General features: G+C 40.7%; 1 protein-coding gene across 1 annotated transcript in view; it reads left to right on the top strand.

Moving 5' to 3' along the window:
- Hhip (hedgehog interacting protein) overlaps nt 1-21,955 on the top strand; it is a 76,156-nt gene that overhangs the window by 10,310 nt on the left and 43,891 nt on the right. The window contains exons 3-4 of the mRNA XM_090356897.1: nt 3,486-3,642; nt 4,336-4,537. Of these exons, the coding sequence (XP_090213023.1) occupies nt 3,486-3,642; nt 4,336-4,537 (359 nt within the window). The remainder of the gene's footprint in view (nt 1-3,485; nt 3,643-4,335; nt 4,538-21,955) is intronic.

The raw sequence follows: 21,955 nt of genomic DNA, 5'->3' as shown, positions 1-21,955 counted from the left end.
TGTGGAAAACAGCTACTTTGAAATGTTTTTTTTGGCAAGAAAGTTGTCAACATATTTCAGTTCCCTTGCAAATGGCCTCTTCTTTCTAGAAATTAAAACCTTGAATAGCAAGTCATCCTATGGGGTATATTTTTGTAAAAGAAAAAAGTAATGTTTGAATGAATTGAGAGAGAGAGAGTCATTTTTCACTCTATTGCTCAATATGTGAATAAATAAATATATAAATGAGCCCATCCCCTTGCTTTGCTTTCATAGTCTAATGAAAGCCTGGCCATTTCTAAATACTCTGATGGCCTGAAATATAGTTCATTCTAGACATTAATTTAGAAATAATCATGATCCACCAATTTCCCCTAAAAACAGGAAATAAAATTAAAAATTAATATAAGTAAGAATACAGAAGAAGTTTAGGAACCTTACTATTCTTCAGAGAGCTAGCATCTCAAAATTTCCAAAAGAAAAAAGTGCTGAAATGACATTAAAATGACACAGGATCTCTGTTCCCAATCCCACAGACTTTTTCTTTCACCTGAATGAGCAGAGTGGAAACTCTGTTGTTCGTTAAAAGGTGGCATAATGCTCTCAGTGTAGGGCTTGCTAATGCCTCCCCCCCATTCACCAGCCTGCCTGCCTTCCTTCCTTCCTTCTTTCTACCTGTTATCATAATGGTTTTCGTCCGTCGTCTCTGCAGCCCTGGTTTATTGTAGTGTGAAAGGTCTGCACCCAATTAGTTCAATTGGCTTAATCCTGTCGCTAATGAGGCCAAGGTCAAGAGTTTGAAAGCATTGAGTTTCTGGAACCCACAATGGCTCCTAACTACATCAGATCCCTTACACAGATGTCCTGTCCATCCCGGGAACAGCAAGCCAGTGTGCATGGATGGATGCTCCATTAGAACATGCTCTGTGTGCAGCCCCTTCTGCACAGGGATCTGGGGCTCTTCCCCCCCCCCCGTCCTCCCCTCTTTCCTTTCCATGGTGAGCACATATAAGGAGGAATGCATGTGGAGAAAGAAAAGTCTAGAATACAGAATGTTCCCAGGGATACTTTCTCTACATGTGCCTATTTTGTAGTGTTCTAGGCACCAGTGGCTCACATTGGTAATCCTAGCCTCCCAGGAGGCTGAGATCAAAGTTCATGAGAATCTTATCTCTAAACAACCAGCCAAAAGCCAGAGTGGAGCTGTGGATATAGCCTTGAGTGAAAAAACTAAGAGACATTGCCCAGGTCCTGAGTTCAAGCCCCAGGACTGGTATACACATACAACAACAAACAAACAAAAGCTTATTGGGCATTGAAAATGCACAGACCTCATCACATTCTACTAATGCAGAATGGGCTGAAAGTTTGCCTTCAATAAGCCACACCTCAGTGCATTTACTCTTTTTTTTTTTTTTGCCAGTCCTGGGCTTGAGCTCAGGGCCTGAGCACTGTCCTTGGACTTTCTCAAGGCTAGAGCTCTACCACTTAAGCCTCAGCACCACTTCGGGCTTTTTTCTATGTATGTGGTACTGAGGAATCGAACCCGGGTCTTCGTGCATGCTAGGCAAGCACTCTACCACTAAGCCAAACTCCCAGTCCCAGTGCATTTACTCTTAAAGGAGCAGCATAAGGTTTCTATCTTCCCTTGCAAGAAATGTTAATAAATGCCCTGAATCCTCACAACAAAATAGGTCTACTTCTTCATTGTGCACAGCAAAATCAGATCCTTCAGGAGAACATTACTAATACCACTTTAAAAAGTATTTACCTCATTTCCTACATCACAGTTGTAAAGAAAAGGTACCCATTTTGTAGTAAAGGTCTCTAGTGAGAGCCCCCTCCTTCACACTGAGGTTATTCATGTTACCTGGGCTTGATAAGCAAGGAAGGAGTTCACTGTTAATGTATTTTTATAATTTGTTAAGATATCCATAGTGTCTGTGGAACCACAAGCTATGCCTGGATTACTAATATGATCTCAAAAGAGACTATTTGAAAGTGATTTCTCATTTCCTTCTTTTTGTCCCCAGCTAATAAGTCCTTTTAAAATGATATCAGCCACTAGAATTGCTCATTCCTTTCTCCTGAAGTGGTATTGGTTGGCAGACTGCAGTATTGGAATGTACAGATGGTTTGCTAAAACAAACTTGAACTTTACTTCTCCTGTTACTCAAGGAGATTTGATTACCACCAGCAGGCCATTGTCATATGAGTGTTCAGCCATTAAAGAATGGAAAGAGAAAAGTTACCTTTTGTAGTTTGCTCAAGACAAATAAAGGTCCTCTTGCCAATTTCTAAGGCTTGCATTTTTTCAAAGAAAAGTAACACTCCCGCTGCTTGCCCCTCTCCAGGGATTTTGGTTCAGTGATATGCCAGCTTCTTTGCTTGAGAAGATTATATAGAATAAATGACAAATTACCATTTATAAACTATAATTTTTTTTGCCAGTCCTGGGCTTGAGCTCAGGGCTTGAGCATTGTCCTTGGGTTTTCTCAAGGCTAGAACCCTATTACTTGAGCCACAGCACCACTTCTCGCTTTTTCTATGGATATGGTACTGAGGAATCAAACCTGGGTCTTTTTTCATGTATGCTAGGCAAGGACTCTACCACTAGGCCAAACTCCTGCCCCCCTAAACTATAATTTTTGAATTGTAAAATCATTATCATCTAATAAGTAAAATACAGGAAAAATGTTTTTACGTCTTTGGGAACAAAGGCAAAGGCCTTAGTGCTAACCTCTACTCACCACTTGAAGGTCACACAGTGAGTCAGTCATTACAAAGATTTTTTTTAATGATGTTTCAAGTCAGAGTGTCAGTGTGTGAGTGAGTCTTGATCAACGTCCCCCGTTCTGTCATCTTTCCCCATCTGCCCCACCCTGCCCCTGCCCTCCATTTCCACATGTGCACATTGAATATGATGACTCTGTTTTCTCTCCTTTCCTCTCTCTTTTAAGACTTAGAAAATACCCCAAATTGGCCCTTGATAGCCTCTTCCTTGATTTGAACTTGTCCTTTTCAGGAAGTAATTTTGTAGGGGAAAATGCCAGAGAGTGAGGGAGCAAGCTCACTGTGCTCACTGAGGAAGCTCAGAACGTCAGCACAGCCTTAGCAAGTCTCTCACAGCTGACCTGGCGAGCGCTTCCCATGAGCCTGTAATGAAGCAGTGCAAAATCACCATTGCTGCAGTTCTCCATTTCTTTCTGTCTGGTTACAGAAGAAATCATGCACTCCCTGCCTTCACACAATTCCAACTCTTCCTTTCTTCCTATTGCCACTTCTTCTTATCCTAGAATATTCATATGCTTTCTAAAATAGTACACCAAGCAAGGTAGTTTGGCTGCAACACTGTTTTTCTGACGAGTCTTTTTTTTTTTTCTTGGCCGGTTGTGGGACTTGAACTCTGGGCCTAGGTGTTGTCCCTGAACTCTTCAGCTCAAGACTACCCCTTGAGCTGCAGCATCACTTCCCTGATGAGTCTTTTCACCTTTTTATTTTTAAAGGTTTTCTTCAAACAACAGCTGAAGAGTTTTGCTTTTACTATGCAAGAAAAGATGGTGGGTTGTGCTTTCCAGATTTTCCCAGAAAACAAGTCAGAGGGCCAGCATCGAACTACTTGGACCAAATGGAAGAATATGACAAAGCGGAAGAGATCAGCAGGTCTATACACATAAATGTTCTTGAGACTTGAGAGAGAGAGATAAAAAAGTGACAAAACTGTGGTTTTAACAGTGACTCAACTCTGCATGCTTCGAATGTTCAGCAGTCAGCTCTATTCCCCAAACGCCTAGTGCTTTCTTTTGGGTAGTTTGCGTTTCTGAAATCATAGCTTAAATGCTTTTAATACTTAGACCACTAATCCCACATTACGAGCTTGGCTTCTCTATGACTCACATGAATTTTATGGGCATAGTTTTAAGCTTGAATTTTATGATTGTTGTAAGCTTATGGTGCTGTGGAAATATTCAGTACAATTATTATTAGCGAATCAAATTTTTATACGTAGATCTTAGAACTTTCTCAGTCCCTTCTTGTAAGGGTTCATTATTGTCAGTAAAAGCCAATTTTAATTATAGTCACTGCAAGATGAGATAATGAGCTGGTGAAAAATTTCAATACTCATGTTTTGGATCCTCACTTTTACTTTCTGAGAGAATGCCATTTTACTATTTTCCATTAAAACGTTGAAAGGAATCGCTTATAAGAATCACACAAAGGTGCTTCGGCATGTTACCTTTGTACCTTTACAAAACCACTGGTTTCCAGAAGAGAGGGATTTTGGAAAGGAAGGTGAGTGCATCCCCCTCCTTCATCTCAACGCCTTACTGTCAGTGTTGTTCTTCTTCTGTCTAGGAAGCACAAGCCCAACTGCTTCTGTGTCCAGGAGGTGGTCAGTGGGCTGCGGCAGCCCGTGGGCGCACTGCATTGTGGGGACGGCTCTCATCGGCTCTTTATTCTGGAAAAAGAAGGCTACGTGAAGATTCTGACCCCCGAAGGAGACATTTTCAAGGAGCCTTATTTGGATATTCACAAACTTGTTCAAAGTGGAATAAAGGTTGGCTTTTACATTTTTATTTATCTTTGCAGTGGCAACATTGGTTTTTCTTGTAGAGTTATTTTCCTCACGAGGTTATTTCTCTATGACAAAAGAAAGATTGTTGAAGGAGAAAGGAAGGCAGTGTGAAAGAACAATGGTGGTGGCTGCTAGCTGGAGCTCTCATATTCAGTGTTTGTGCTATTTTCTGACAACTGAGGAAGTGCCATTCCATGGATAGTTTAACATTCTTTCCCTGTGTAATTTTCAAATTGAGAAACTGACTTGATTTTGTAAAGGGGTTGTTTAAATATTTAGTGGGCATAGCATCTGACTGAACATCACTGTTTGCTAATACCAGAAGGTTTTTGGTTATTTTGACAATTTCACATTATTATTTTTATCATATCTGTTTTTGAATGGGTCATGTAAAATGTTTCTCATGCTATGATCTCCACGTACATTGTTTTGCAGGTAAGTCAAATACTTTTATCTACAATTATTTATGTGAGTACACCTTTTCCCTTCTCTTCCACCTCTCACTCGGATTATCATGCTAAATAATCTAGACGTGTGAATAAAGCTTGTTGGCTGCATGCGTGAAATAACACTACACTATACATTGTGGCCCTACTAACATCCATACACATTTAACAGCTCATGAATATTCTGAAAGAAAGTAACAGGGTGATTTGGGGAAAACTGTTTATTCTTTTTATTTTCTAACTGGAAAACATGAAAGGAAGGTCGTGTCTTCTATAGAAATGAATTCCTTTATCTTTGTATTCTACTTAAAGATCATCAAAGTCAGGAAAAAATGCAGATAAGTTCCTAATATCTAGTTAGTGCCTCTACACTAGGAAACAGTAGAATAAGTCACTTAGAATTCAGATAATGCCGTAGAATTTGAACCACCCAGCCTCAAGCTGGTGATATGGTAGTGTCAAACTCAACATAAAAAAGTAAGTATTTTAGCTCGGCTTGGTGGCTGTAAAAACAGAATTAGGAAGTTGAAGCAGGAGGATCAGAAGTCTGAGCCAGCGTGAGTTATAGAATAAGACCCTGTCTGGAAAAGCAAACAAATATAAACAAACAAACAGACTTCTTATAGCAAAGGACTTTGGCAGCAAAAGACAAATCATTTGAGGGACATATCTTTCTTAATTCAATGGTTTAAACTTTCTTCCAGTAAAACTTCTCATTGGAAATTACAGCAAGGAATCAGAAAGAAGCACTTATATTTTGCATGTCAGGGTTCAATAAGTACCTGTCGAGCTGCTTCCTGATATTTCACTGCCAGATGTTAAGATAAAGATACAAGCCTGCCCAGGAAGGTTTAATGAGCAAATGAGGAAAAAAGACCTTTCTCTTTGAGCCCACTGATTAACAATGGACACTTTGATATAGTTCCTTCTAGTTTTTTTGTTTGTTTGTTTTTGCCAGTCCTGGGCTTGAGCTCAGGGCTTCAGCACTGTCCTTTGACTTTCTCAACGCTAGAACTCTACCACTTGAACCTCAGTACCACTTCCGGGTTTTTTTTTTTCCCCTCTATGTATGTGGTGTCGAGGAATTGAACCTGGGTCTTCGTGCATGCTAGGCAAGCACTCTACCGCTAGGCCAAACTCCTGGCCCTTTCTAGTTTTTATATTAAAATTAAATGAATATTTGTCTTACAAAAACATACAAGCACATGCTAGTAAATGTGAAAACAAGAACCCATTACTGTTTCTTTTTTCCTCAAGGAACTTTCAAACAAAATTGAGATAAAAATCACATATACATAGGTTGTCTGTGTGTCCCTTCATATGTGTGTTTATGTGTGGTCTCTTCAGTCTCTTCTTTTCACTTAACAGTATATCTTGAGATTTCCCAGATTTGCAAAGTTTTCTCAAAAACTTAAACTTTAAACCTTTTGAGACATTTAAACCTTCTTGTGAGACATTTAGGGTGATTCTAGCACTTTGAGTTTAATCATTACAATCTGTTCCTTACATTGTTAGCCATAAAAGCATTGCAGAGTTGAAGGATATATACCATAACACACATATCCAATTCACTTTTTAAAGTATATTTTCAAATACTTGATAAAAACAACAGTACTCAGATTAAATAAGAGAATCACAGTCCAGGCTGGCCAGGGTTAAAACCATGAGATCTTCTTGAAAAACAATGAAAGCTATCATTCTTTAAAAATAAAGGACTTGGGGCCGGGAGTTTGGCCTAGTGGTTAAAGTGCTTGCCTAGCATGCACGAAGACCCAGGTTTGATTCCTTGGTACCACATACATAGAAAAAAGCCAGAAGTGGTGCTGAGGCTCAAGTGGTAGAGCTCTAGCCTTGAGCTCAAGCCCAGGACTGGCAAAAAAAAAAAGGGGGACTTAATGTGACTCAAATGGTGGTGTATCAGGCCAGTATGAGGCACTATAAACCTGAGTACTACTGAAGGAGGGAAAAGATGAGGAGGAGGAGGAGGAGGAGGAGGAGGAGGAGGAGGAGGAGGAGGAGGAGGAGGAGGAGGAGGAAGAAAAAAAGGAAAAGGAGGAAGAGGAGAAATAATGCAAAAAACAAATACATGCAAAAGGGGTTCAGAATACTGGCATAATAAATAATAAAACGGATTTCTACTTTAACTGCCCAAAGAATGGCTGGCTGCCTTTTGCTTTAGAGTCTCTCTATTTTACTTTACACCCATTCATTGGGCTTGTGATTGAAAGCTTCACTGGGATGGCTTGTCCTGACATGGAGACATTTCATCACATAATAAAATTGTACAGGCAGGGTATAACAGTGCCTTTTCTGTGGTATGTTTATACTGCAGGCCTCAAGGAGCTCAGTAGATTTTGGCCAAATCTTTAAGAAATCCTGTAGAACTGTTGGCCCTTTTCTCCAGAAGAGCTTTTCTGGAGCTTAAACTTCAAAAATCCATTATTCTAGTAACTGATACGACATACTTTCAAGTGTAATACGTAAGTTCTCTGAGTGTTCGACACTAAAGATGTCAGCGGGTGAGGAATCTATGCCCTAGGTATGAGTGTATATTCTGAATGTGCCAATGTAGATTATGCTCCCCGGAAACTTCAGCTCGTTCTCTTTCCAGCCCTTGGAAGCATTAAAAGAGGGTAGTGCTGGTGGCTGAGTCATGAGGATCACATCTTTCCTGTTCTGGCTGGAGCAAGAAAGTCAATGAAACTCTTATCTCCAATTAACAGCCCCCCAAAACCCACAAAAAACCCAGGAAGTAGAGCTGTGGCTCAAGTGGTGAAGTTCTACCCTTGAGCACAAAAGCTCGGGGACAGTGTGTAGGCCCTGAGTTCAAGCCCCAGGGCACCTTTAATCTTTCCAACAAACAAAACTGAGGCTCCTGCAGGCAATGGAGCAAATGCCAACACATCCATGAGCTGGTTCCTAGCCCTAGAGACTCAAAAGGTTAGCAGGCAGAAGCATTTCTATATCTATTATACAGTGAGTGATTTGGGGGTTGTTTTTTGGATAGACAAATAGTCAGTATGTTTGTGAAATATATTTTGTGTTCACCAACTATTATTCTTTTGTAAGAGATGCAAGTAAGAATTTTCAAAAAAAATATTATACCTATCACCTCTTCTCTATTCTTTAGGTTTTCTAAGAGAGAGTATAAATTTGCTTAACAACTTTATTGGTTGCAATAGCCAGCTCACAAAGTTAATAACACATACAAGATCCAATTTCTACATGCCTGAAATAAGAATTATATAAACCACAAAGGAGATCCTGAAAATTATATGAACCACAGTAGAGATTAATGAAGAGTAGGAGTCTATTAAATCAGACATAAAGGAGAACCTGTGATGGTAAAAGTTTCTAGAAATACTAGCTTTTAGACATTAAGGATGCTGTCTGACAATTGTCCTTTATGAATTGATAGTGATTTTTTTCCCACATGGTAAAAATGATTCTTTTTTTTTTTTGGTGGCCAAAGGGCTTGGCTGAACTTAAACTTGTACCAGACCTGAAATTCCTATAACTGCTGAGTGGAAGGTCATTGGCAAAGAGCCAGTTGTTAAAGAACTTGGACATGAGTCCTAACTAGAGTTAAAATTGTGATGTCTCACCTTTAAACAAGACCAAACTGTGCCGTCTAAAATTTAAGAGACCATAGGATCCTGTGGGCCTAACATAGTGCTAGAATTATCGAAACTTGTAAAGGCATACACTAAGGAATAAAGTATTTCTCTACTATAAGAACTGAGCTGTGGAATTCAAATTAAAGAGTAAACAAGAAATACATTTTTTAAACTATGTAGCAATTAGCCAGGCATCGGTGGTTCATACCTATAATTCCATCTACCCAGGTGGCTGAGAATTACAGGTCAAAGCTGGCCCCAGCAGGAAAGTTCGTAAGACTAGTATCTCCATTTAAACACCAAAAATCTAAAAGTGTAGGGGTAGCTCAAGCGGTAGAACCTTGAACAATAAAGCTCAGGTATAGTGCCCAAACCTTGAGTACAAGACCCAGGATATATAATTATTTGCTAGAGTTTTGGTGACCTTATGTAAACTAATCATTAATACTGACATCAAAGAATAGCCCAAGAACCAAAATGATAAACAAATACTAATGTCTACACACACACACACACACACACACACGCACAAAATGCATCATTGCTGTATAATCTCAGAAAGAAAAAAATTATAGTATGTTTCTTTAGAAGATACTTGGTGGTTTGTAATGGTTTGCAATGTTTAAGTTGAGTATATCTGATTTTTTTAAAACTCAGAACTTCTGGCAAGTACTAGAATCTACTTCTTCTGTCTAAAGCCCTTGGGAGAGGGAGACCAGTGATTCTCAAGAATGGCTGTCTGGTCAATCTAATACCTGGGAGTTTTCAAAAATTCAAACTTCCAATTAAGCAGAATAGGGTTGGGTGCCAGGCATAAAGCGTTGGACAGTAATTTTAATGTGTAAATACTTTGAAAACCTCCAATTCAGACTGAGCCACACTTCTCAGGTCAGTTACACAAAGAACAAGATGCATTTTCTCTACCTGATCTAAACCAGGTCCTCTTGCTGGCATGACCACTGTGACTACATGGATGTCATTTGTCCCTGTACTGTCTGTTATCCACTCAGCTTGTTCTTACTATTTTGAATAATTTGAGAAAGGAGATGAACTAACTGTGCAAATATGAAGGCATTTGATAGGAAGTTTTGAAAACAAATGTTGTAAGAATGAATTCTAGCTGGACACTTGGAACTCACACCTGTAATCCTCACTACTCAAGAGGCTGAGATCTGAGGGTCACGGTTCAGAGTCAGCCTGGGCAGGAAAGCCCATCAGACTCTTAAGTGAAATCCACAAAATGTAGGAAGTGGAGGTGTGGCTCAAGTGGTACAACAACAGCACCCAGGCTCTGAGTTCAAGCCCCAAACAAATAAAGGGAAGGCAGGCAGGCAGGCAGGCAAGAAGGAAGGAATTCTAACTAGTAAATTACCCATTCATTTTTTTTTGCTCCTTTTTATTGTTTTATTTATGTTTCCCATTTCAGATTATGGTGCAGTTTGTTGTCGAAATTGTTACTGTTGTATTCTTGAAATACCTAGTTACTATTTCTATCAGCAAATTTCTTAATAAGTACCAGGATCCTGGAAGGTACAATAGCATAACTTCCCCCAAAGAGCCCAGATTACTAAGGACCCAGAAGTTATCTCCAGCCTGGCATGTGAGCAGGAGGGAGGGCCTGTACTTGCCAGCCAAGGGACGCCACCCCTGCAGGAAACTAGCAGCACTATTCCTGGTGCCTGAGTTCTCACAGGTGGGCTAAGAACAGAGAGGGCCACGCCCTCACCACTCCTAGCTTGCAGCACGCAGCAGGCAGAACACAGAGATGTGTCTATAACTGGAGTAAGTGTCACAGGTCCCCTGTCTTTCTCTATCTACTCGGATTCTCACTTCAAAAGATACTTTTTGAAGGAGTCCTTTCACCAGGGGAGGAGAGGACATAAGGCTAAAAGCTGTTCGGGTGACTGAGCGCATTGAGGTAGGGCTCTTGAGAGCCAGTAGTTTTGCTGCCGGCAGCCCCTGGGGCATGTGGAGAAGGATGGGGGTCTGCCTGGGGAGCCCAGCCTGGGAAGCCTCTGATTTCACATGCCTGTAAATCACTCACATAATTATGAGCATTGGAAGTTTTGTGAAATCTAAGGAGCCATCGAGCCACCGGGTGGAAGGTCTGTTTGAGGTGGACTTTGTCAGAGACCTAGCCTATCATATTTTTCTGTCTGACTTATAGTCATAGGGCAGCTAATGAAATGATGGTGTTGTGATTTTGCTTGGGTGAAAGGAGTCAAAACAGAAGTGAGAAACAATTTGGTTTTCCAAAGTAATTTTAGAAACATAGCATACGTTTGACTGGAAAGCAGAAGATAAGATATTTATAAAACCTTCTAATACAAGCAGCACTATTCTTGAAGGTTTCTGTCTACTGCACACCATTTTAAAAGTTTTGGACATATCAGATTAGCACTGAGAATTGATTGGACTTCAGAAAGTATTGATGGAATAAACATTAAAGAAATTTGAAAAATGATAGGAAAAATTTTAGCAGTTTAGAATTTTGGTTCCAAACCATACAATTTAAAAACGTAAACATAATTTAAATCTGGAAGTAAAGTGTGTGACTGAGGCAATTGTCAATGTCATGGTAGAAGTGACAGAGCTTTGAGCCCATCTGTCTTAACTGAGTGCTTAACTGAAACTTCCCACAGAAATGCCCTAGAAACCCCACCATTTTCAATGTCAGTTTCTCCAGCTGAGCAGAGAAAGGCCCGTGTTCTCCTCTGAGTTAGGTCTCATAAGTCATGGGTGAGGTGAGGAAAGTTCTTACATTAATGTCTCTATATTTACCCAAGACTTGAAGGGCAAAGGAAATAGAGGCTATAAATCTGAGAAGTTTTAGGGTAATCATGTATTTAAGTGAAAAACCAAGAAATGCGAAGCAAGCAAAGACCCATGGTACCTTGTAAAGTATCTCTCCTGATATGCTATGCCCTGCCTTCTGCATATTTGACTGGACCGGGGAAGATCTGCTGATGTCAGCTATCATGGCTCTCTACTGGCCACATTCCCTCATGACAGGAAAATATCAGGCATCACAGAGATGTCTCTAAATGGCATAGGGCAGAGACTGAAAAATATCTAGTAATTCTTTCCTGATGCTACCATGTGGGGGGGTGGGGCAGGGAGAACACTTAAAATCTACCCTTTAACCAGGTCAAGTATATGATACAACTCAGTACTATTGTCTTCATGCAAGTTCAGTTATTAACAGAGGTCTTCCCTCCCTCCCTCCCTCTTGAAGTTAGGGCCTGGTCACTGTCCCTGAGCTTATTTTTTTGAACAAGGCTCTACCACTTGAGTCATAGCTCCACTCTTATTGTTTGGGTTTGTTTTGTTTTTGAGTAGTTTATTAAATATAATAGCCTTGCAGACTTTCCTGCCCGGGTTGGCTTTGAGCTGAGATCCTCTTGTCTCACCCTCCTGAGTGGCTAGTTACAGACATGGTCTCTGGTCTTCTTTCTTTCTTTTTTTTTTTTTAACTGTATTTTTTTTGGTCTTTTCTTTTTTGGTACTGGGGATTGAACCCAGGACATTGCACTTGCTAGGCAAGTGCTTTGCCACTGAGCTACATCCCAGCCCCTCTGGTCTTACTTCTAATTAATCAGAACAATCTATTTTCAAGCAGAAACTTGGGTTAATCTTTATCTAGAGCACCCCTGTAATCCTTATAACCCCATGGGAAGGAAAGGCATTTACACCAAAATGATGAGACAGTCCCCAGGAACCAAGTTAATGGATGTACATGGGTCAGGGTGGCGGCGAGGGTAGGGGGGAGTTCTTTACTGTTTACAGTCTGAGATGTGTCCCCAAGAGAACTAACACCTGCGTTGTACATCACCGTTTGACATGAGGTATAGGGTATTCCTGTGTATCTCAGGATCAAAAAGCCTCCCCCTTCCCTCCTCCCCCCTTCCCCCTTCCCTCTTCCCCTCCTCCCCCTCTCCCTCCCCCCCCCCCCCCCCCCCCCGCAGTCCTGGAGTTTCTCAGACTACCAGCCTCATGATGATTAAGCACAAAGCAGTTCACCCAGGAATTCTGCCTCAGCATTTAATCATAATTTGCCTGCTTTCATAGTAGATTTTTTCGCAACCTGGATATTATAGTAATGTAGGACTTTTTTGTGTTTATTTTGGAACGTGGTTTCTATCAATCTGCCATAGAGTTAATAAATTGTAGGATTTGCAAAGGAAATATACCCGTGCTGAAAACTAAGAAGGCACTTTTTTCTTTTCTTTTTTAACCCATGAGCAACTATTGGTCAGAGATTTAGGATGTCAGAAATTGGAAGGGGCAATTGGATAAATTCACTATAAAATTAATTTGTAATGTCATGTTACTAAGAGTGCATTACTCAACAAATTAGTTTTTTAAAAAGCTGATCAGTAAAACAAACCATGAAGTCAGACAAGGGCTTTTTTTAAAGGTGCTGAAGTTGAACTATACGCAGTAATAATGGTAAACTTACCCATGCAATGTGATGAAGTCAGGAATAAGAATGAGTAGCTGGATGCCTTAGTTCCTTGCCTCTCAGCCCTCAGACCAAAGCAGAACCTCTTCCCATCACATTAGCTTATATTTTATAGACAGTCTCTGAAGTCTTACATGCACATCTGCTCTTTGGCCTTCCATGACCAACTTGGAGAATTTGCTTATATGGCATATAGTTCTTAACAGTTCTTTCATCTCATTATTTACATGATAAATCTATAACCCATAATTTTACATTACATATTAACTAGATATACATAATAAAATGTACTATATATGAACAATAAACATACAGAAATATTTAAATTACTACAATACATCAAAACATATTCATTGACAGTATTCATCTGTTGACATTTAGTGATTTAAAAGTTTATAAAATCTATGATTTTACCAAACTGTCATAAAGTCTTACCTGAAAGATTTTTTAAAAAACTAAATCACTGGCTAGAAATTAAAATGATTATTCTACTTCTCGGTCCCAGCATGTTTTGAAAACTAAGATGCCTGTTAATCAAGACCATCCAATGGCACATTATCATATTAAAAGCTTGAGGAAAATTTTCCTAAATCACAGAAATTTCCAGCACCACTGAATTTTATGATTCCCTGCGAGTGACAGGGCACATCCCCACTCTGGGGCTCAGTTATTATCAAGTGATAAAATTTTAATCCTTCAATAGAATTTCATTGTACTCCATCTGGGTGTGTCATACACAATTTACCTGAAAGTTCATCCAATCATTCACTTTAAACAATCTACAGGCCTAAAGTCCAAACCATGGAAAACCTGTTGGAAACAATGTATTTGAAGAAAATAGTTTCTAATTACTTTAGTATCTATGTAGGACAAGGACAAAAAAATAGACAAGATATGAATTAAATAGAACTCCATCAATTGTAGCAATTGAAATTATTTAATCAGAACTGAATCAAGCACTCTGGAACTCACTCACACACACACACACACACACACACACACACACACACACACACACATGGATCTTAAAATTTTAAATATGGTCACAAAAATTCTTGAGAAAAGATCATTCAAATATCTAATGATCAAATATTCTGGCTCTGTCTTCAACAATAACCAAATCATTTACTTTTTCTTTTTAATTCTATTAAGCTGTTTCTAAATGACCCTTTTGGCCTAAAGCACCTTTGATCCAAACAAGATCACAAACCTAAATAAAAGGCATCTGCCTCAGGCTGTTTCCAGATAGGGAGAGTGATCTGCTGTTCCACTACCCTTCAGTTAGAAATGGCAGAGGAATTTCTTTTTGTTGTTGTAAAGGGTGGGGGGAGGCGTACAAAGTATGAGTGCTATGAATGAACAGAAGATGCATAGTTAGGAAAAAAACTGGAAAAGTGGTACTCTGAAGATAATAAAGCTGGACAAATTTGACTCTGATTAAATTCTTAGACCTCCCCCACCCACACACATAGCACAGACATCTTTGGTGATGTGAACACACCTGTTCAGGAAAAGTGAGACAAAATTTGAGCCAACTTCTGCCCTTCCCTGCACAGGTCACCAAACATCTGTCCTAAGTTATCAGTGACTAGGGATGACTGGACTCCAGCCTGCGCCCTGAAGTTGAAAAAGTCATGTAGCGCATGAAAAAGTCATGTAGCAGTTTCCCTGTCACCATGAAAGCTTCTATTTACGTCTCTAGGGATTTTGAATATCAGATGACCCCTGGATGTTAATAATATATTTACACCCAATTCTTCTGTGTATACGGCCCCAGGCCTCTGCTACTTGCAGAGATGGGACTGGTTCTGCTCAAAAAGGCTTTAACTCAATAGCTGGCATACTTCCTTAATTGCCAACTACACCTGTTGTCTCTTTGTCTGAGGAGGTTTATTGTTGTTTTAAGATTCTTGGCTGGATTAAATGTCAATATACATAAAACTTCTGAGCAAAAGAACAAGCAAACAAAAAGATGGAAGTCTCTTGGGTATGTCTGGATGAGATTCTTCCCTGGGAAGAATTAATGGACTAGAAGGGCTCTTAAGTCACTTTTGTCTGCAGCTTTGGTGGCCAGGGTCTTGGATTCCACAGGGATCCACATTCCTGTACTTAGCACCTGGGTCGGGGCTGGGTGAGAACTAACCCCTGTGTGGCTGAAGTCACCAACAGCTCCTGTCCCTTGCGAAAGCAAGGGCACTGGTTTTGGCACACGTTGACTGTGTGATGTATGTAACCTGGCAGGATCTCTGCGTCCTTGTGTCCAAGGTAATTCTGGTCCAGAGACACAGATGAGTGACTCCATGCTTACCCAGCTTCATGGAGTGTGGGGCTTTTATGATGCCTAAAGTTAGTCAATTTCGGTCAAGGGAGAGCCCACTGGGTACCTTGTCACCCTGACAGACAGGCTTCTCTGCTTTCTGTGCAGCCATCACTGCTCCAGGTGAGCTTTTCAAAGCAGTAACAGTAACTCAGAGCACCTTGAACTCTTGGCAGTTGGCATAACAGCATAGTAATTTGCCAGCACTAGATTGGAGGGCGACCACAGGAAGCAGCCTCACAATGGCTGGTGCTTGGAGTGCTAGGGGAGGAAGCAGCCTGGAGCAGATAGAGGAAGAGAACTGGAGGCGCAGGAGGTGACGGTGGAGCTGATCATCTGTGTGCATGCCTTGGGTCATGGAGGGTCTTAGAGACTCTGCTCAGTCATTGGCTTTTACTCTGAGTGAGATGGAGAATTATTAGCGGTTTTAGAACACAAGAGTGACACGGTCTGACTTAGAATTTTGTGTGCATGTGTACCAACCAGTACTGGGCTTGAACTCAGTGCCCGGGCATTGTCCATTGTCTCTGGCTTTTTTTTTTTTTTTTTTTTTTTTTTTGGTGCAAGGCTGGTGTGTTCTACTACATGAGCCACAGCTCCACTGCTAGCTTTTTCTGGTAATTTGGAGATAAGGGTCTCAATGCTTTCCTGGCCACTTGGCTTTGAAACCTTGATCATTAGATCTCAGCCTCCTGAGTTGCCAGGATTACACAGGTGTGAGCCGCCAGCGCCCAACTCTGCCATAGAATTTTTCATCAAGCTCAGAAGTGGTCGTGCTGGAGTAGACTTGGAGAAGCAAGGAGGGAAGTGGGAATTTGGAGGTCAAATAGAAACATCTACTTATGTCCAGTTCTGCCCTTGCGTTTTCATCTGCAGAGGGACATGGTCAATAAAATGAAGCTTTGCCAATTTTAACTTCAGTAAGTCCTTACTTGAAGGAATATTGAGAAATTTTTCCCTACCTACACATGGTGTTTCATTTTATTTTGTTGTTGTCTTGAACTCAGGGCCTGGGCACTGTCCTTGAGCTTTTTTGCTCAAGACTAGCACTCTGTCACTTTAAGCCACAGCTCTACTTACAGTTTTTAGGTGGTTAATTGGAGTTAAGAGTTTCACAGACTTACCTGCCTGAGCTGGCTTTGAACCTGGATCCTCAGATCTCAGCCTTCGGAATAACTAGGTTTACAGGCATGCATCACCAAACACACAGCCTATCTCATCTTTATGAAGTGCCAATTTTGAAACCCGGTACATTGAGATCACAATATAGTTAGTGGACTCTGCGGAAAGAAGGTAAATAGTAGGAAGCTTCAGTTGTAATAAAAAAGAGAGTTCTTTTCAGTGTCCATTTGTCAGTGCTAATTCATGAAAATGGTAAGCGCAACCAAAACTGTTCAAATGATATATACATCTTTGTTACTCCTGGGAAAATGCATGTTTAAAAAAGAGATCCCTGGGGCTGGGAGTTTGGCCTAGTGGTAGAGTGCTTGCCTAGCATGCACGAAGATCAGGGTTCGATTCCTCGATACCATATACATAGAAAAAAGTTGGAAATGGTGCTGAGGCTCAAGTGGTAGAGCTCTAGCCTTGAGAAAGTCCAAGGACAGTGCTTTGACCCTGAGCTCAAGCCCAGGACTGATGGAAAAGAAAGAGAGAGAGAGAGAGAAAGAGAGAGAGAGAGAGAGAGAGGGAGAGAGAAATGATATAAATAAAAAATAAAATGGGACAGGAGGTCAGATGACAACTTTTCTTTCTTTTTTAAATTTTTTTTTATTTTTTATTTTTTGTCATATATGGGGCTTGAACTCTGGGCCTAGGCACTGCCCCTCAGCTCTTCAGCTCGAGGCTGCCACCCTGTCCCTTGAGCCACAATGCCATTTCTGGTTTTCTAGTTGTTAATTGGAGATAAGAGTCTCTAGGTCTTTAGTGCTTGGCTGGCAGTGAACTAAGATCCTCAGATCTCAGTCTCCTGAGTAGCTAGGGTTACAGGCGTGAGCCACTGCACCCAACAGATGACAACTTTCAAAAGAACAATTGTACTTTGGATTGAATCTAGAAGAAAGGGAAAAAATCTAGATGTCCTGTAGTCAATGAAGATGTAAATGATAATGGAGTATAAAAATATAGACTTCAATAAAGGAGGACATGGAAATGTTGCTTAAAGAAACTTTTAACCTTAAATTATAAAATAATGAGCTCACTGAGGAAGTAGTCATAATTTAGTTTCAGAAGTAGACAAGTCCCAAATATCCTCCATAGATCTCATCTTGGTTGCTGGCATTGGAACAAATAATCTCATCTAACAAATCCGTCTTTCAGTGTGGCTGTTAGGCTGGCAAAGAGCTGCCTCCTTCTCTACCTGTGTCTGAATCTATGGAAGTGCCTTTGGGCAACAGGGTAGCACTCAGTCGTTTCCCTTGCACATGTGCTCTGTGTTTCCTTGAAAGAATTCCCATGGTGCCAATTAACCTAACTTATTCCAAAACAATTCTCTGTTTGGAAAGAATAATTTTCATTGTGGGTGTTCCTTGAAATTGTATGCCTCGTCCCCTGTTATTACAGAGATGTGTGCTGTGCAAATGAAAGCCCCAGCTTCGTTTCCTCACTCTGTGTCCATGAGGCTGTATCCCACACACAGTGTCAAAGGATCTGTTTTAATTTTATCCTATGCACAGATAGTTTAACTTTGCACCATTTTTTCTCAACAAGCACAGAGCCAACTCTACTGAATGTGAAACCAAATATTTCATGTCAGAATTATTTAAAAGACATAATGAAAAGCGGGAGATTGGTTTTAATCAGGAAATAGTTCTTGTAGCAGTTTTGTTAAGCTAACTCTTTTGGCTTGATTTAAATGGCATCTTCATTTTCCTGTGAAATAATGTGAATGCACTTTTCTCCAGTGTGAGAGAAAACTAAAACAGAAAAGATCGAAGCATGTAACTAAGTTGGTAAATGCGCGCGCGCGCGCTCTCTCTCTCTCTCTCTCTCTCTCTCTCTCTCTCTCTCTCTCTCTCTCTCTCTCTCTCTCTCTCTTGTTGAGTATTTGGGTTTCTGGAACATTTTGTAAAAATCTAATAAATCAATTAACCAATATTCATCCTAAGATTTAATTTGGTGAATAGAATATATGTGCTTTTCATCAGGGCACACATCTTTGTAAGTCTAAAACCACCACACACAAAGAATTTAATTCTGACAGACATTTGTTCTCAGCATAAATACTTTGGGGCCAGTAGTTGTCCCTACTTAATCATGCTTCTTAAAAGTAAATTCCAGAAAACTGGAGGCCCCAAGTGACCCCTGGTAAGGTGAGTTGTCAGTAAATTACTTTTATGATGTGCCCTAGGGAAGCAGGTCTGCTAGAAACTTCATAGGGAGCTGGCCCCTCTTGCCTGAGGTGACGACCTTTAACTTTCTCTAACCTTTGCACAGCTAATTCTAAATTTCTGGGAGGCAGTTAGTCACATTGTTGAATATCATATTAAATGAGACTTCTTCCCCTAGAAGACGGTTAGCTACACATTTGTCATTTAACAGATTTTTAGCATACCGCTAAGTATTTTAATTCTACAATTTAATTTTAAATAACAAACACCTAATTAAATACAAGAGAAATGAGTTCAAAACAAATCATGGTTCAGTGATGACCACCTTGGATAACATTCAAAAGATACTGTAGAAAATTGAAATCTTTCTAATTTTGCTAATTTGAATTTATTGTGGCACTTGAAATTTTATAGGAAATCTGGAAACTATTTTTACAAACACATAAAACAGATAAGTTGTCATGGCATGAATATCCAGCATCAGAAATGAATGAAGATATTGTGTCAGAATTCATTCATTCACTTATTTATTTATTTACTGCCAAATATTTAGTTGAAGAAAGATTTTAATGGAGTGTTGAGGGGATAACAAACCTAGGACTTTAGATTCAGTTTTAGATGAAAATGGTGTATAGGATATAAAATATGAAGAATTATTAATCAACCACCAGTAGTTAGATTGTATATGAGGCCGTAATTTCTATCTTTAGCTCTAATTAGTGTGGGCTGACATAAAATGGGCTAGTGTTTCAAATTCGTTCATACAAGGGGAAGTGGTGCTGTGGCTCAAGTGACACAGCACTAGCTCTGAGCTGAAGAGCTCAAAGACAGTGCCCAGGCCCAAGCCCCACAGCCAATCAAAAAAGAAAAGAAAAGTGTCCATGGGTTCAGAATTGTCTCCAAAGTTTACATATTATCAAAAAATGCCTATGTATGCATAGGTCACTGTGTACTCAGTGAAATATTACTGAAGATAAGCCTTTCCTAAAAGTTACACACCTAATTTTCAATCAGACAATGTTTAGAGATAAGAATGCACAGAGTAAATGTTGACTTCTACAATCTCTTTAGTTTTTGTTTCAAATTGTAGCATAAACAAAGCCAGGCAGTCTAAGCTTCTTTTCAGAAGACCAGCAATAAGCAGTCAAAGCAGCAGAAATATAGCTTCAGTAATTTTTCATCGGCTAAAGAAAAGAGATCAGCAAATTCTTTCCTATAAACCAAAGATAGTTGCTCAAGAATGTATATAAACATGGTGAATATTTTAAGTGAACCCCAATGGTTGGCAACCCAAAGAATTATCAGCAGAGCAGGGGCAATCTTTAAGTGATATGGAAAATATTAAATTGGTGGCACGGGTGTGGTGGCTCATGCCTATAATCCTAGCTACTCAGGAGGCTGAGATCTGAGGATCGAGGTTCAAAGCCAGTTCAGGCACTAAAGTCTGTGAAATTCTTTCTCCAGTTAATCACCAGAAAATTGGAAGTGGTGCTATGGCACAGGGGTCAGAGCACTAGCCTTGAGCTGAAGAGCACAGGGACAGCGCCCAGGCTCAGAGTTCAAGCCCCATGAGTGACCAAATAAGAAAGAAAGAGAGAGCGAGAGCGAGAGAGGGAGAGAGAGAGAGAGAGAAAGAGAGCGAGAAGGAAGGAAGGAAGGAAGGAAGGAAGGAAGGAAGGAAGGAAGGAAGGAAGGGGGGAGGGAAAGGAAAGGAAAGGGGGAGAGGGAGGGAAAGAAATTGGGGGCATTAGTGTTGTAAGTGTAATAATCATGTTATACAACTAATGTAGCATAAAAGGCCTCCCACCCTTAAGTACCCCATTCTCAGCTGTTTATCTTTGGATATTGAAAATATAATTCTAAAATAGAATTTAGTTATCAGTCTTGGATAGTCTGAAGAGGTTTTACTCAAGAAAATGATAAATATACTCAAAATCTTTTTGTTGTTACGGTTGGTGCCAGTTCTGGTGCCTGGACTCAAAGCCTCCACTTCCTGCTTTGTGCTTGTTAACTGGAGATAACGGTCATTCAGATTTGTTAGCCTGGACTGGCTTCAAGCCTCTATCCTTAGGTTTCAGCCTCCTGAGGAGCCAGGCTGACAAGCGTGTGCCACTGGCACCTGTCAACTCAAAATCTGGAAACTACCCACCTTCCATAAGCTATTGGCTTATTTTCACCCCACCCTACATAGTCAGTGTTCATTCTGCACAAACGAAGACTGAATATATGGACAGAGGTTTTGTTTGTTTTTGTTAGGTCAAAACGTCTACATGAAAACGCTTTGACAGTATTTAGCCATTACAGCATGCTCAGCATTGTCACGCCCGGGACACCTGCTGTCCAGTTATCATTCAAACCTGGGCCTTGAGCACAGTCTTCCTTTGGAAAAGGGCAGAACCTGGAATGAAGGTGGCAGCCTGCTCCCCACACGAAAATCGGAGTGCTTCAGCCTGAAGAAGAGAAAGAGACAGTGGTCAGGGAGAGCCATAAGGATATCCAAAACAGGGTGGGCGGGAGGTAGGTGACAGAATGTAAGGACAATCTGATCATCCCCTAGTGATGTGTCATGCTGCTGTGTACCAGTTGATCTCTCAGGCTGTCTTTCTCCCCCACCTTCATTTCCTCTCCTCCTCCTGCTCCTCCTCCTCCTCTCTCTCTTTCTCTTTCCCTCTCTCCCCTCTTGCTCTCTTCTCTCTGTCACCCTCACACCCCCTTTTCTCTGGGGTTTGAACTCAGGGCCTTGTACTTGCTAGGTTATGTCTAGCTAGGCCTCCAGCCCTTTCTCTAGTTCTTCAGACCTTTGCCTCCCTTTTCTGGTCTGTGCTGGCTTTGGACTGCTGTGTATCTAGGATGACAAGCTTGCATCCCCGTGCCCGACTTTGACTTGGCTGAGGTGAACTCTCCCTCACTCTTTGCTCAAGCTGGCCTCACAGTGCAGTCCTCCCTCTCTTCTGCAGGGGGAAGGCAGGCCGGAGCTGTTGCTTTGGTCCCATTTGGTTTCTCTGGAAAACACCCCAGCGCTGCTACCGCTGCTCTGCTGCTCACGGCTGGGGTTTGGTAGCTTCTCCTTACTTAAGAATGGAGTTTAAAACAGAAACCCACTTCAGAACAGCATAATTAAAAAACAGACCCCCAATGTCCCAGGCTTCAGTACGCCTGACCTGGGCCTCGCAGCCTGTACCACCTTGAGAAGGCAGGCCGCTGACTTTGCTGACTTCCCAGGACCAAT

This window comes from Megascapheus bottae, chromosome 23 (genome assembly GCF_031878675.1).
Source record: "Megascapheus bottae isolate mThoBot1 chromosome 23, mThoBot2.hap1, whole genome shotgun sequence".
In the NCBI taxonomy this organism is placed as follows: domain Eukaryota; kingdom Metazoa; phylum Chordata; class Mammalia; order Rodentia; family Geomyidae; genus Megascapheus; species Megascapheus bottae.
This window is presented reverse-complemented; position numbering and strand designations above follow the sequence as displayed.